The 16625-nt window shown below is 40.4% G+C and overlaps 1 protein-coding gene across 2 annotated transcripts in view; it reads left to right on the forward strand.

The window, feature by feature from the left end:
- BICD2 (BICD cargo adaptor 2) overlaps nt 1-16625 on the forward strand; it is a 157453-nt gene that overhangs the window by 119922 nt on the left and 20906 nt on the right. For both annotated transcript variants that reach the window (XM_050959185.1, XM_050959186.1), the window contains exons 3-6: nt 7935-8087; nt 10939-11391; nt 12687-13706; nt 15110-15261. In XM_050959185.1, coding sequence (XP_050815142.1) covers nt 7935-8087; nt 10939-11391; nt 12687-13706; nt 15110-15261 — 1778 coding nt within the window. The remainder of the gene's footprint in view (nt 1-7934; nt 8088-10938; nt 11392-12686; nt 13707-15109; nt 15262-16625) is intronic.

Genomic DNA, 16625 nt, shown 5'->3' on the forward strand with positions numbered 1-16625 from the left:
CCTCCAACCTCTGGAGAAAGGGGGGAGAAATGACCAGAATCTCCTCAACCACCTATGGACACAGTCCATGGGCTCAGCAGCCCATCTCCCACCTTTGGGATAAAACCCTTCTGCTTGCAGGTAGTATAGTTAGTCCTGTCGCTCAAGCCATCTGTGCTGCAGCAGTGCTGAAGGTTCACGCTTCAAGCCTGCCTGATCATGCATGGTGTGAAATGATTTTTATAGAGGCACATGGCAGAATTTGTTTTTACCTTTTTTCACTTAAAAAAATAGAAACACTAATCTGTATTTACCACCTCATCAACTTTTGGAAACTTATGACAAGGCCTGCTGCACTGAGCCAGGTAGAATGGGCTTCCTAGTTTTCATGCTGATTTTTAATGCAACGGCTAGGAGATGTATGTATGTATGTATGTATTTATTTCTAGCTGCTGTACAATGATTAAAAAAAAAAAGCACAGTCCCTTGCAATCTCTTTATGCACTCTCCACTAGTGATGCTGTGAAACTGGGAGAGGCTGAAGACTTGAGAATGAGAACATTACTGGTTATGTCCAAAAATATTTTTCTTACATGAAATACCAAATATAGAACCGGAATATTTTTTTTCAGGATATTAATCTGCTATGGCAACTGGGACGATCTGAAAATGAGAGAGCAAACTTATAAGAGTGACATGTGAGGTATGCTCGGAGCCAGTTTACCACAGTGGGAGAACTGAATCTGACCTAAAAATAAGCAGATCTTGCCCTAATAAGCCTTCAATGTTGACGTGACAGAATGTGTATTCACATGGGCTTCATCTGCAATATCAGCCATATCTAACAGTGGTCAAGACATCTCAATCAACACAAAGAACAAAGATTGAATTCTTGCTGTCCGATTACATTACTTTCATATTTTGGACAATGCTTTTGGGGGATGTCAGCTCTAAGATCCCTTGCCCAGACTTTCAATCCTAGGCATCTTATTGTGGGTTTGTTTTAATGTGTGGGTGGATGGAATTAGTTTAAGTAAATTGTTGTGTTGTATTTCAAAGATTACCTGCCTTTAGGGTAGTAGTATTTTTGCTAATTAGGATTCTCAGGCACCTACACAGTGAATATATTTATAAACTTGCCTGCTAGGTAGACTGAATTGGTTACATCCTGATAACCCTGGGAGTAACAGACAGCTGATTTTTTTTTCTTTTTTTCTTTTTTTTTTTTACCTTCTAGGTCACTGATTTTGTTAACTCCTTTTTGTGTTTTCATCAGCCAAAAATGGATGTAATGCCAATCATGATTAGAGGGCTGAGCCACACTCTGGGTTTTGTTGTTGTTGCTTTTTTTTTTTTTGTCTATTACATTGCACTTACATTGCGTATACCCCTATAATTTGTTTAGATAACCCTACATTAAAATGTGTGCTAGTATGAGAATGTATTCAGGTGTTCAATTCATGAAAACTAGTTGTATACCCTATTTGCTATTACAGGGTTATGCACAAATGCAAATGTTTGTAACTAAATTACTCAGAGGAATTTTGTGAAATGCTAATAAGGGACTTAAGGTCTGTAACAGGAAATACTAAATTCAAAGCAAGTGGCCACTGTGTGTGTAAACGCATTTACCAGTTTGTTGTCCAAAGAAGAAGCTGTAAATACTGATTCAAAGGAAAATCCTTCATCTCTGGACTGTTTGGATTCTAACAGAGTAAAATAATTGAACGAGAAGACAGATTCCCAGAGTTATTCTGGGTAGCCCTGACAGACTTTTGGGAAACTGCAGATTATTGCATCTCTATCATTTTGGACTTACAAACTTTGACTCACTTGTTATATTTTACCTGCTTTAACCTGTTCTCACCTGCCTCTCTGCTCTGGGCATCACCTAGTGGGGCTCAGTGGGAGCACTAGCTGCTGGTGCCTTTCCCAGGCACATCCCTTCAGACTGACTCCAAGTCTGGCAGAAATCTCCGGGAGGTATGAGACCCACGTGCCTGTCGCTTTCCTCCCCCACCCCCACCCCAATGCATCACCAATGCTTTCTTCCCATAACTGGTTCCCGAGTCAGTTACCTCTTCCAGGCTTTACCTGTCTGGAGCTCAGCCTTCATCTCTGACTTCCAAACTCTGCTGGTGCCAGGGTCTTCCTCCTGCCTGAGCAGGATGCTCCCAGCCTTCTAAGCAGAGGCAATACGCCTGGTCTCAGAGCCTTTCCTGCAGCATATTCCCTGCACAGTTTTTCAGTCTCTGCAGTCTCTGCCACAGCTTCGTGAGCTTCTCCTCTCTCCCCCTTCTTGTATTTTAGGGCAAAGCAGACTCAGTTCCTGAGTCTGTTGCTGTCAAACACAGGGCACCATTGATAATTCAAAAACCTGAAGTCTTTCGTCTTTCCCAGTAGTCTTAAAGAATTGCAATATTGCTTTTTTTTTTTCTTTTAAATAGGGCCCCGTTTTCCTAACTCTTTTAGTATGTGTTGCAGCAAAAACTTTGATATTTTAAGGCCTCTAAGTTTTTATATAAATGCCCCCCACGTACTCTTTGCACTCCCCTAGGAGACAATCAGTTGTTTTGTGTCCCCCCCCCCACCTTCCTGCTGCTCTTTATAGGGGAATCAGCTGCCTTTCATCAAGCCCCATCAGAGTGGTTTAATGTGGCACAGATGGCTCCCACGGTCATCAGGGTTGGATGACCCCAGGCCTCCAGCCGTTAAGTGGCAAGCCACCCTGTTTCATCAACCCATCCCAGCTGGATGTTGTTATAATTTCAAATGAACTATTTCCTACCTTGTTTTAAGTATAAACCTATAATTAACAGCTCCAGGCTGGCCTGATTGACCCCATCTTAACTATTAATCTACCAAAGCTTGCTTTCTTTGTGTCCAGTGCTGTCGTGCAGGAGGGTTGTATTTTTGAAGGATGACACGTAAGAAACTGAGTTGAAGCTGATCAATAGGTGACTTTGAAGTTATATCTGTAAAATAACTGCCCTTGTAAACCTTCTGACTCTATTCTTGACATTATCAAAGCCCCCAGGAGCCCAAGTCAGACCCACTGAGGATATGTCTTCACTATAGAGTTAGCTCAGGCTCCTGTGTGTTGCCCCAGCCCTCTTTCGATCCACACACAAAACCATCTCAGCCAAATTTAGTGGTATTTCAATCCAGTTCAGCTGGCCCAGCTGGGCTGTAAGCTAAACCCTGGGTGCCACTTTCACTCAGGTTGGTGATCACTTTCTTTGCAGGAAGGATACAGACTAAATCACTCGAGAACTGGAACTGATGGTCCTGCAATATCTTCCCACAATTCCACCCGTGTGCCCGCAAGGACAAACTAGTTCTCCCTCAATTCACTAGGAAAGAATCATAGAGCAGCTTAGCTTACTGTGGCCCAAAGAACCATGGGAGATTTCCCCAGAAGTCCTAGCCACACATAGGGGTGAGCACGGCACCAATGATGTCACGGTAACTGGGATATGGCTCTGCAGTGACTCATACCCAGACTAGGCTAACCTGAGTGCCCAGACCCAGGTGTCTATCACCCAAGTTAACTCTGCAGTGAAGACATACCCTAAGAGAAACAGAAAAGAGATTCACCTGTTTGTAAAGTTCGGAATTACGTGTTTTCTTTGTTTCTAATCCCATTGACTTCAGTAGGGCCACAAATTTGCCCTCACTGTGTGGCTGTTTTCCTCTAAATTAGAGAGGTTATTCCCTAGTGTTTAGTGCCATTTGTCTCCCACATAAAGGAAAATAAAAGTAAAAGTCTATTTGAATTTAATATTTTTCCAGTTTATCTTGTATGCAGATAGAGAAATTGGTGTCAGTGATGGGGAATAGGCCTCTAGGTTCACCAAGTAAAACAATTGTAGCCTGGCATAAAAGGGATAATGTGGAATTGGCCTGCCTAGTTTGTTGCCAAGAAAATATCTACTGTTTCTAATAGCTCTAACTAATATCTGTGCTGTAAGATGGGGATCCCTGCAGCAACTTATCGAGGGGGAAATTAAGAGGAAGAAATTCCACTGACAAATATTCTAACGGGTGGGTTGATACACAGGTCAGAGAAAAGGTCTGTGTGCTTTTGAATGAACAGATACATTTTAGGATATATTCAATTTGATGAATATCCTCTGCTGTGTAGAATGAGATAGGAATATTCTCTGCTACACAAAACATTTCTTAGTTTAGTAGGAGAGGGAGCTCTTGCATGCTGATAGGCACATAACACTAGGTTGTCTTCTGTACTGTAAGCAATCATTTGCCACAGCCATTAATTGTGTGAACGTGTGCAGTGTAATTTCCTTTGGGATGGAGACCAGGATGGATTCGCTTCATGCACTTGGTGGATATAATACAGTGTTTTATATATGGAACGGGGGAAATAAACAGCAGACCCCAGATTTCCAAGCCTTGGCAGTTGGGCAACTATATGAGACAGCCAGGGACCTAGCTATAACCTCTGCAACTAGCAACTTATAGAGCGGCTTGGTGTAAGTGTGACAGGAACAAATGGAATGTACAGTCCGTAGACAGCCAATAAATCAGGGTTATATATCTTTCTTCCGTGCTCAGGAAGGAAGCAAGCTATTTTAAAATCTGGGCTTCTTGTACATCTCCACAGACAATGCTCTTTCTTATGAAGAACAGGACAGGAAAAGATTTTTAAATGATTTCTTAGTCCTGCTTACATCTGCTGCTCTGTCTGAATCTCCTTAAAATGCTCCCTGCCCCAATCTTAAATAACCACTCCAATGCTTTCTCCAGGCCCTCCTGTTTGCAAAGTTTAGGTCATCCAACCAAGGAACAGAAGCAATGCTGTGTGACTAAGGTGACCAGTCAAACACTCTGAATGCTATTAGTGGGCTTCATGAACAATCCATAAAGTTTGCTGAAATTTTGTTCATGTGGATGATTCACCCAACCATTGCAAGTAGCAATTTAGCTTAAAAAAATCATAGCCTGTCACAGAAAAACTCACACAGCAAAAGAAACTAAACTTGTCCGATTACTAACTGTGAATGTGAAGTCCACCTCTACTCCACACATACAACTTGGTTTAAACTCCTGTGAGAGGTGGGGTAATTAGAGTACTGAAGAGGAGTGTCACCTTTATTTTTCAAATAAAATGAACACATTTCGGAGTATCTTACTTTGAGAATAGTTTGATGGTGGGGGAGAGTAGTTCACTCACATGAGAGGTACCATTGACTTCAGAGGGACTTCACCTGGGTAAAGATTACAAGAACAGGCTCGTAATTAGATATAAACTCGGAGATGAATCTGACCTAGAGATGAGTCTGACCCAGGAGAACTTTTAGGATTTTAGATTTTTAATTGCTTGAATTATTTGGCTGCAGATTCTTCTTTCCTGCTGGGATCTGGCACTTGAGCAGGGGAGGGAGTTCTGACATGCTTTCATGCCTGCCTATAACTTTTGGCTCTTTAGAATACTATATTTACTTTAAATGCCCCTCTGCTTCACAACGGCTCGGGTGTGTGTCTGTTCTAACCAGTACCCCTTTGTAAAATGGGGGGAAATATTACCTGCAAAAGTGTTGTGAAGGTTGATTCATTAATGTTTGCAAAGTGCTTTTAGGATCTCTTACGAAAGGCATTACAAAAGCACAAAATATTAACTGGGCTACTTGCAACTTTAGATTCAAAACTGCAGATTTGCCTGGTTTGGGGGTTTTCAGTACAAGCTATGAATTTTACTCAGCTAAGGTTTGTTAGACATTTCATGAATCTATCGGTTGAGCCCAAGCCCAAATTTCAATTTTGCACCAAAACCGTGAACTCAGAGAAAAATGCACATGAATCGAAAGGGGGGGGGGAAGGATCCCGCAAACCTCTGAGACTCAAAATCTCTGATTCCTTCACTGCTGTAGTTAAAGTACAAATTATCTCTTGAAACTTCATCGTATGGAAGCCATTAATGGCTCTGTTGTAGAGCTGTGATGCATGCCCTGGAATACGGGATGCAATGACCTCTCATTTGCATTGTTGATTGCATTTTAGTGTTGGTTTTAGCAATCGGCTAAAACAGGCTATTTTAATTTAGCCTCCCACTGTGCTAGGGATACTGTTTTTTTTCTTGTCTGCTAAAAGTAAATAGACTAATTTTACACAGTTGAATCTCTACCTGAGGTGGGAGGGAGCTCATGTTAACTTTATTGAGTTTGTAGTTCCAGGTAACTCAACTCCACATATGTCCTGAAAACACAACAGACTCTGCTCCTGGCATCCCTCCTGCAATACATCCATTTTCTGTGTGTTATGTCTTTCGGTAAATGCCTATTTGACATCTGTGCTATGCATCTCGGTTGAAGAGGCTGCTGATTTGCACACACTGTTTTGATGAATTTGCAAGCAGTGTTGATCTGGTTTCTAACAACCAGTAGTATAACATTATGCTAAAAGAATCCAAAGTAGCTCTCTTTACTAGTTTTCTTTGGAAAGAATGAGGCACTTTTGTATTTTGGCTAGGCTGCTGGATTGAGGATAGCAGAAACAAGATGCAATAGTCTAAGTTATTGAATTAATAATAGACAATCCCTCTCCTTTTATTTTTAGCTTTTTCGTAATTGTTTGAAAAGCTATTATCTTCACTCTTATCAAGTGTACAGCTGCAAAATACTTGGCTGCTCTTTTATGGCTGAATTTTTTTTAAACCTTTTTTCCTCTGAAAATATTTTTGCTAACATTTAAAGTATATTTTTCATGGTTATAGTTCAGTGTAGCTTAAAGGAAAAAATATTGTGTGGGGGGAAGAAAATCTGGCGAAGTAGAGTAAGGCATCTGAACAAATGGAATTTGTGCTAGCTCAACATTTATTTGAGTGTCTGCATATATATGTCATGTGACTATAACTTGGGTCATTATATTGGTTTTTGTACTTGTATATCCCGAAGTGCTTTCCAGGGATGAGTTGGATGGATGTGGTGACTGTGTACGAAGACATAGGATTTGCTCAGCAATGTCTTGTACAATCTTGGGCTATTACCGAGAGAGGGAATATTGGCCAACTCACCAGGCTGTCTTAGTCTTCTTGATTGACATATTGGCGTTCATCAGAGCTGTGCAGATCTTCAGTTCCATGTCTCATCCAAAGGATGCACCTCTCCTAATTCTAACCATGCAATATCCCTAAATTATGGCGCTGCATTCTCAGCGCTGGGGATGGGCTAAAGTTCTGGTGGGGGCATAAGCAATGAGGCCCAGTATTCAAATGTGGGTTCCCTAAATCTAAACACCTCAATCTGTATTTACGCTCTTAAAAAGCCCTTTTCATTTAAATGCCTAAAGATGGATTGAGGTGAGTAACATTAGAATCCCAAGCACGAAGATTTTGCCCCGTTGCTCACAGCCTATGAGTGAGAGCTCTTCTATTAAGGCTTGTCTACACTATCCACTGGAACGGCAGGCAGCAATCGATCTAGTGGGGGGTTACTTTATCACATCTAGTATAGACGTGATAAATCGACCACTGAGCACTCTCCCGTCAACTCCGGCACTCCACCAGAACGAGGAGCGTAAGTGGAGTCGACAGGAGAGCGTCAGCTGTCGACTTACCACAGTGAAGATACCATGGTAAATAGATGTAAGTACGTCGACTTCAGCGATACTGTTCACATAGCTGAAATTACATATCTTAGATCGCCCCCGCGCGGTAGTGTAGGCAAGCCCATAGTGTTGCTTTCTCTGTTATGTTACTTCACATGAGGGAGAGGTAGTCCCCCGTAACATAAGGAAGTATGTCATCATTAATTATTGTGTAAAGTACTTAATTCCCTGAGGCTTCAGCTCAGAATGAAAAAAAATAGGTTCAGGTTAGTCTCATTAAATAACGAGGATGTATGCATAGTTTAATTTAAAATTGAAGTATTGTTGTTCATATAGTGATAGTTTTAGATAGTTAATATAGACACACATTTTTGGTGCTTCTTTCGCAGCTCAATCAGAATGTGGAGACCCAGAGAGCCCGCTTGCGAGATGACATCAAGGAATATAAATTCAGAGAAGCTCGTTTGCTGCAAGACTACACTGAACTCGAGGAGGAGAACATCTGCCTTCAGAAACAAGTGTCTGTCCTCAAGCAAAACCAGGCAAGTATGGAAATCATCAGCGTGGCTCCAGGCTGCTCCTGTGTGCTCATCATGCTAAAACCTGCCTCCGTGCCTGTTAGCACATGTGCAGCCACATCTCCCCACCCTCAAAAGGTCACTTCTGGCTTTCTGTCCACTGTAAAATCAATCCTCTTGTACTGAAAGTTCTTCATGACAGTACCTTCATCTCTTCTCTGCCTATACCCCCACTTGGTCATTCCCTTTTTCTAGTTCTTTGTTGGTCTCCCTTAAGTCCTCTCATTCCCTCTTTTCCTCTGTTGGAGCCTGATCCCCTGCTACATCAGCTATTAGGAGTTGTCTCCTTGCAGCATTGATTCTTCATCCCCTTTTAAAATATGTCAGCCAGTCTCACCTGTAATTAATATATTTTTTGGACAGTTCTTCATGTTGGTGCTTGCTACTTCTGTTGCTCTCTTAATGTTCTGTCTTCTCTGACTCCCCATTTTAATACTTTGAACACTGCCATAATTGCTTTGCATTGTCAGACACTTGTGTGATGCACATGCTGCAAAACGAAGTAATATTTTATTGTACAGTTCTAATCATCTGCAGATTCTCAGGAAAGGTAATTACATATTTGTAATGAGTTTAGAATTTTCTTGTGTTACTATTTCTGACAGTAGTTAGATTGAAATTGTTTGTATTGTGTCTCTCAGCTGTATACAAATGAAATAGTTATCTACTGATGTCTAATCATTCTCTCTCCCCCTTCCCGCCCCCCAGATCCTGTCAATTTAATTTTATAAACCCACATGCAGCATCGTAGTTTGGGAAGCTTTAGAAAATACTGCAATGTTGCTGAGTTAAGAAGCACTTGGGGGGAAAAAATGTAGCTGTGCCTGCCTTAGAATATAGAAAACATGAAATTAAAACTTACTGGGATTTGTTTTTAACCTTCATTTTAATTTCTTTCCCCTCCCGTCCCCCCAAGGGACTGTTCAGCAGAAGGCACTTTCACAACTAGTTGTTGTGAGGTGTTACGTGCACCTCTAAACATGTCAAGGTGAAATTCGTCCTGGGATGCAGCAGGATCTGCACAAGCTCTTTGGGGTGGACTGGCCATACAACTGGGCCTCCACACCACCTGTGTGCTTAGACGAGAACTCCATGTCAGCTCCAAATAGGCCAGCATGTAGGGGGAGTTGAGGGTGGGCCAGGACTGTCCCCCAAACATCACACATTGAGGAGACATGGTTTGATTGAGGCAGATGAATTCCAACTACTACAAAGCACTCTTACTTATGAGTTTCCCCCTCACTGAATACATTGGTAAGGGAGACTGGAGAATCTTCAGCTGAGAAACTGGCCTATTTGTACACACTGCATTTGCAGCCATAGTAGGTCCTCAAGAAAATAACTGGGAAACAGAACAAACAATAAAAAGAACAAGAGTACTTGTAGCACCTTAGAGACACATACATTTATTTGAGCATAAGCTTTCGTGGGCTGAAACCCACTGCATCGGATGCATGCAGTTAGTCTCTAAAGTGCCACAAGTACTCTGTTCTTTTTGCGGATACAGACTAACACAGCTGCTACTCTGAAACCAGAACAATGTTGTCCTCTCTTCTTGTTTTTCTTTTTCCCCTCTGGCCAGCAGGATTTCACTTTGGCCCTGTAGAGGGAAGCAAGTGAAATTGCCTAGCTATTTAAATCTTTATACCCAAAGCCAATTAAACTCACTAATGCTGACTTTGAGCCTCAGCCAACTTTGTCAGGCAGCGTTTGATAGATGGCTGTTTCCAGCAATTGCTGGTTATCATTTTGTGTCCTGGATCCTTTAATAATGTGAATTACGTCCTAAATGTACCAGTTTGGTGGGTATATTTAGAACTAAAGTAAGTAATTTTCTATTAATGACATTTGGATTTTTTTTTTGCCTTTCTCCATCCCATAATCCAATCCACTGAATGTTATTAGTTTTTAATTAATCTATTGAGACAACCAAAAGAAACCCTCAAGTTTCCCAGATCTTCATTTGCAAAGCAGAATTAACATAAAGAGTGCATGTCTTAAGTCATGAGTCAGTTCTGGTTCAGCTATATCACACTGGGAGAATATTACTGTTTAAAAATCCCTTTTTTCTCACTGACAAAAATAAATAAGATAATACAGTACTTTGCACTTCTGCCACTCTTTTCTCTTCCAAGGAATCCAAAGAGCTGAACAAACATTAATTAAGGTTACAAAACCAATGCTCAACAGATAGTTTTCTCATCATTGTGCAGATGAGCAAACTGTGGTAATACAGTCAGATTTCATATTGTATTGTCAGTATAGGTTTGATTTGAAGACGTCCTAGTCTGTGCTTAGTAATAATGCATTTTGCATACATTTAGAATTACAGGGTCCTTCATCACTGCATCACAACAATTTTAAACAGGCCATTTCAATGGAGTTACACATAGTGAATCAGGCTCACAGCTTTTAAATCTTTGGTTTTAAATATGTTGAGGGTTGAGTGTGTGTGAAATTTGGCACATGGATTTACTGATCAAACAGATAGTTGGGATTATATGCTAGGGGAAACAGTTGGGTGCTGCCTCTTTACAACATGGTGCAAATCGTAATTATTCTAATTAATTTGGAGTAGATCAACATCATTTAACAGTTTGCTCCGAAAATGTTTATTGCATGCAGTCTCAAACGTAGATTAAAGGTATGATGTCTATAGTGGTGGTGCAGGAACTAGAGTCCAGAATCTAAAAATTATTCCCCCTCCACCACAGTTAACTAAATAAAATATACATCAGTGAAGTGTTCTGAAATTGCTTTGTGAGCTCTTACAGTCAGGCATTTTAGTGATAGTGTTTTATCCTATGCTCTCTAGGTGGAGTTTGAAGGCCTAAAACATGAAATCAAAAGGCTTGAAGAGGAAACAGAATTTCTCAACAGCCAGCTGGAAGATGCTATACGGTTGAAAGAGATCTCAGAACGCCAACTTGAGGAGGCCTTAGAGACCCTGAAAACCGAGCGTGAGCAGAAGAACAACCTTCGTAAGGAGCTCTCTCATTACATGAACATCAATGACTCTATGTACACCAGCCACCTGAACATCTCTTTGGATGGACTGAAGTTCAGCGATGAAACCACAGAGCCCAATAACGATGAAATCATGAATGGCTTTGAACAGAACTGCCTCAGCAAAATTAGCAATGGCAAGAATAATACATCCACTCCCAAGAAAAATGACAGCTTCCCTCCAGCCCCAAGCCTGGTCTCAGATCTTCTGAGCGAGCTAAATATATCAGAAATCCAGAAGTTGAAACAACAACTTGTGCAGGTAAATGTCAAGATCCTGGATAATAAATCTCTGTTACGCTAACAGTCTGAGATTACTGTGCGGTAACCCAGTCTTCCTGAAGGATCTTTTTCATTCAGTTTCCCACAGTCTGATGGGTCTCCTGTAAATACTAAAACTTGAGCTTTTTCACCTGTCATAATGTACTTTTATATTTAAATGTACTATAATTCCTGTCTAATGAAAATGAAATCCATTTTAATTTGCTTAAGAGTCTATGCCATGAATTGTCATTTGTCTTTTCTATATTATAAGCAAGCCACCCAGTGTTGAAGAATATAAAACAAGGCACTCATGAGTTGGCTAGAGCTTGCTGAAAATTTTCTGATGTAAAAATGGGATTTAATAAAAATGTGTGGGGTGGAGGCTGAGGGAATGTTGGTTTTGACAAAAATTTCCTTTTTTCAAATTGAGATTTATCAGGGAAAATCCCTAAATTGTTTCAGAATTGTGAGAAAATGCCCACTTAAAAAAAAATAGTAATACCCCAGAAAGTGGGGGAAAGAAAATATATAAAAATTTGAAGGGAAGTTAAATTTTCACTTTTTAACTTAAATGGAAGAAAGTAGCACTTTTGTACTTTTGTCACCGGAAAAGAAGATTGAGTGAGACTTGAGGGGGGTCCACCACTATGTGTCATTTAACTTCCCCTCCCATGATTTTTTTCCACCAAAATAAACAAAATTCAAAAAATTTGATTTAGAATTTTGTTTTATAGAAAAACACAAGACTAGTTTTGACCAGTTCAAGAATTCCATGAAGGTTTAGTGCCCTGTGGGGTGACAATAGTTTGATGTCTTATCTTTTTCTGCTGCTAGCAGGGCTAATCTGGGGTTGATAGAGCTGTGTCAAACTGCCGCTATTGACTGTCTTCACATTTTTATTGTTATTTATTATTTTTACAATGCCCAGTTGTTTCTTAGGCACTTTACAGGACAACACCAGTTTCAGCTTAACTTTGGCTGAACGGATAATGGTTTTACTAAGGGATCCAAATTGTGGAAGGGGAAGGCAAAACAGGAAAGAGTGTTTTTGTTTGAAAATCCTTAATGGATATAAGAACCACCCTCTGATGCAAATTAGTAATGGTGCCAAGAGGTTTTGAGACTGAGTTTAATGTAAGTGGAGTTGCCTTTTCCACAGAGCGTAAGGGACTGAGTTTCTGCAGTTGTCTGACCTTTTATTGACTGTTGACCATTTTCTCATATGATTGTACAGAATAAAGCTGCACAAATATTTGCTTCCGGAGAATGAATGTCTGACTTTATGTATTTCAGATGGAAAGAGAAAAAGTTAATTTGTTATCTACACTCCAAGAGTCTCAGAAACAGCTGGAGAACACCCGGGGAGCCCTTTCAGAGCAGCATGAGAAAGTTGGCAGGCTCACAGAGAACCTTAATGCAATGAAAAAACTCCAAGTCAGCAAGGAACGTCAGTCTGCTCTTGACAATGAGAAGGAACGTGACAGCCATGAAGATGGAGATTATTACGAAGTTGACATCAATGGGCCAGAGATCCTAGAATGCAAGTACAAAGTGGCTGTGGCAGAGATTGGTGACCTAAAAGAAGAGCTTAAAGTCCTTAAGGGCAAATATGAAGAGTGTGAGTCTAAATATGAAGAGGAGAAGAACAGATATGAGACTGAAAGCCAGGCTCTTACTGAAAAGATCACCTTGTTAGAAAAATCTAATAGGCAAGATAGAGAACAGGTAGCCAGACTGGAGAAGGAGCTGAAGAAAGTAAGCGACGTTGCTGGAGAAACACAGGGCAGTCTCAGTGTAGCTCAAGATGAACTAGTCACGTTTAGTGAGGAGTTGGCCAATTTGTATCACCACGTCTGCATGTGCAACAATGAAACTCCAAACAGGGTGATGCTGGATTATTACAAAGAGGGTAAAGGAGGACGCAGCAGCCCAGAGGGCAAAGGTCGAAGGTCTCCGATCCTGCTCTCTAAAGGGTTGCTATCGATAGACCTAGGAAAAGCAGAAAATGGAAGTGGTGACAGTAGTCCATCTCCAGTGTCATCCCTCCCATCTCCTGTGTCAGATCCTCGGAAGGAACCCATGAACATTTACAACTTGATCGCTATAATTCGCGATCAGATCAAACACCTACAAGCTGCGGTGGACAGAACAACTGAGTTGTCCAGGCAGCGTGTTGCCACCCAAGAACTTGGGCCGGTAGTGGACAAAGACAAGGAAGCTTTCATGGAGGAAATCCTGAAGCTGAAGTCCCTGCTAAGCACCAAGAGAGAACAGATAGCAACCCTGAGAACTGTGCTAAAGGCCAACAAACAGGTGAGCAGGTTTTGCAGAGATGAAATCCAGGGTTTTACACAGCTACATCATAAGCAAAAGCATTAAAGAAAACTTGGCTAGAATGACCCTTGTTGCCATTTGCCACATGTGTTAGACACTGCAGTCATGGGTGAGATCCTGGCTCCATTCAAGTCAGTGACAAAACTCCCATTCATCAGTGAGGCCTGGATTTCACTCCATGTACATAGTCTAAGGGCTGAAGTTTTGTGATGCCAAGCAGTGCAGAGAGTCAAAACCTTGACATACTTTTGCATTTCAAGAGTTCCAGTTTAGCTGAGATGACAAGAGAAATGGAAAGTGGCTTCAGTCTAGTGCCCAGGGAATATATGAATACATTCCTACATAATTTAACTCTACTGGCATCTTCTCTGAACTGGAATAGTGGGCTGTTGAAGATCAGGAGTAAGTACACTGACAAAGCATTCTGGCAAAGCTTCAGTAGTGACAGCCTAAAACATATTAGGTTATATGTAGTGTAATGGATCGATAATCATTGAATTCAGTGAAAATAAAAGATAAACATTATTTTCCTATTGAAAGAATTATGTTTGCTGGTCTTTTAAAGGGATTGTAAAAAGTATGTCCCTTCTAAGATTTTATACATGCACACACACAATTCAAACACTGCTTGGTGATGAGAATGGTATAAAAACGTAAAAAAAAGCAGAATAAGGGAAGAAAAACAAGCAGAAAGAGATTTTTAAATTTTGGCGACTGAATTATGTCATGTTGATAACCATAGTAGCACGGGTGGATTAGAACAACTGTGATCAGCTGTTTTTAGGGCATAAAATGACAAATCCTTCATTAATTTAATCTAAAATTAAAGTGATGTAAATTCAAATTTACCTCAAAGCATAGATGTTAAGATAAATAATAATTATATAGTACATTATTTCAGAAATAGACTTGTACTCATCTTGTTTGTAATATTACTGTTTGAGAAACATAATCCATTCTGAAAATTGGGGCAGTTTAGAAGCTATATGTAGTTATAGCCCCAATAACTTGCAAATTGAGATTAAATCCTCAATTTATACTGTTTAGCTTTTTGTGTCTTTGTTGGCGTTGATATGACTTACTGTAGCATTTGACTCAACAAAGTAGTGTTGGGAATATATATACAACTAGCTAAATATCCTCAGGCTGACCGCCTTGTGATGGTGCTTCATGGTTGGAAACAAACTTCTTTTTGTGCTCTGTCTCCAATATCCTAATGTGCAATTCATTTAATCTGTCCAGGAAAAATTGACTAGAAGTTTAACATTTCAGTACTAAGTAAATGCTCCATTGTATGAATGGAGATTAAAAACCTCATAACGAAACTCTTCATAAAGTGGTTAGCTAACTGTTACATTTTTGTTCTTCTTGGTAAACAATAGACTGCAGAGGTAGCCCTTGCCAACTTAAAAAGCAAGTATGAAAATGAGAAAGCTATGGTTACGGAGACAATGATGAAGCTGCGTAATGAGCTGAAGGCTTTAAAAGAAGATGCTGCTACCTTCTCTTCTCTGAGAGCAATGTTTGCAACAAGGTAAAGAATGCATGAACTCTCTTTGAAACCCCCAAACACTGCTTGTTTGTATGTGGAATAAATAGAATGTGTTAGTTGCAAGCAGCAGTATTAACCATGCAAGGATGCCATCATATTTGAGAGGAAAAACAAAAGAGGGATTCCTTTTTTCCTTCACATTTCTGCTGTTTGAAATGTTTAATTAAAGTGACTTGCAATTATATTTTCCTATTGCTTAGGAGAATGACAGGGATATAGCATGCTGCTGTAACAAATTATATTGACTCTGGAGTGGGAGTGTTTATAATGTGAAAATCAGGGGAGGGAGTAACTAGCATCAGTGACTTAAACTCAGATTGAGAGGGAATTATGTTTAAGAACATAAAATGAACATTACATAATGAAGATATAGCTATAATTGAATCCTGCCGGTACAGAAAGTAATATCGGAGGTGCTGACAAGCACTGAAGAATAGATGTCTATATATTAATAAACTAAAGACACCTGTCTCTCATGCCCTTTACAAAGTTAACCGTATCGGGGTCGCATCATTACTTCAGTGTGGAATTTGTTTCTGCCCTGCATAGCTGTACTTTGTGGTGTTCCTGGAGAACATGCTGTAAAAGGTGTGAGCATTCCATTGCTGATCTGCATGTTACTTGGAGCTGCCTGTCACTGACTTCCTCTCTCAATCCTACAAAACCGAGGGTTGGGGGAATGTTGGGGGAAACTAGCCTGAAAAAAGCTTTATCTAAAGTAGGTGGTTCCAGGTTGGTAGAGTTTTAAAAAAAAAACCCACAAACCTCTTGGAATAACAGAAGGCCATGCAGGGCTATCTAAACAATGCAAGATGGGCAGGGCAGATGTCATAAAGACCTTTTAATGTAACTCGATAGTTTGGATGTCTTGTTCTATTTATTTAAGATAACCACAGGGCAGGACAGGTCTTTTTGTGCATCTTTTCGCTAGGCTACTGTGTATACCTTTTTCTTGTCTGCTGTGAGCAATTTTTATGCTGAAAGGATTTTCTGTGCCATGTCAAAAAGTACCACGGTGAGGAATAATGGGAATGTTTGTGAGGACTCTGAGGCTTCATCTTCAATGCACTTGAGAGGATAAGTGTAGAGCAGCACTCGCAGAGGTACATCACTCAAGAGTGATGATAGAGTTCAGACAAAGTGCAGTGTTGGATAGACAGCAATACTCATTTCCCTGCAATATCCTTGCATTTGGGCTTGGCTTAGAAAAAGAAACCGGATATGGAGAAGCTTTAAGGATGAATAATTGACAATGTAATGCCCAATGCAGACTACTTCTTTTTTTTTCGTATTCTCCTTCCTTTGTTTATCCTTTTGTAACCCACACACACCCCTGGTGTGGTGTT

The sequence above is a fragment of the Gopherus flavomarginatus genome, chromosome 6 (assembly GCF_025201925.1).
Source record: "Gopherus flavomarginatus isolate rGopFla2 chromosome 6, rGopFla2.mat.asm, whole genome shotgun sequence".
NCBI classification, from domain to species: Eukaryota; Metazoa; Chordata; order Testudines; family Testudinidae; genus Gopherus; species Gopherus flavomarginatus.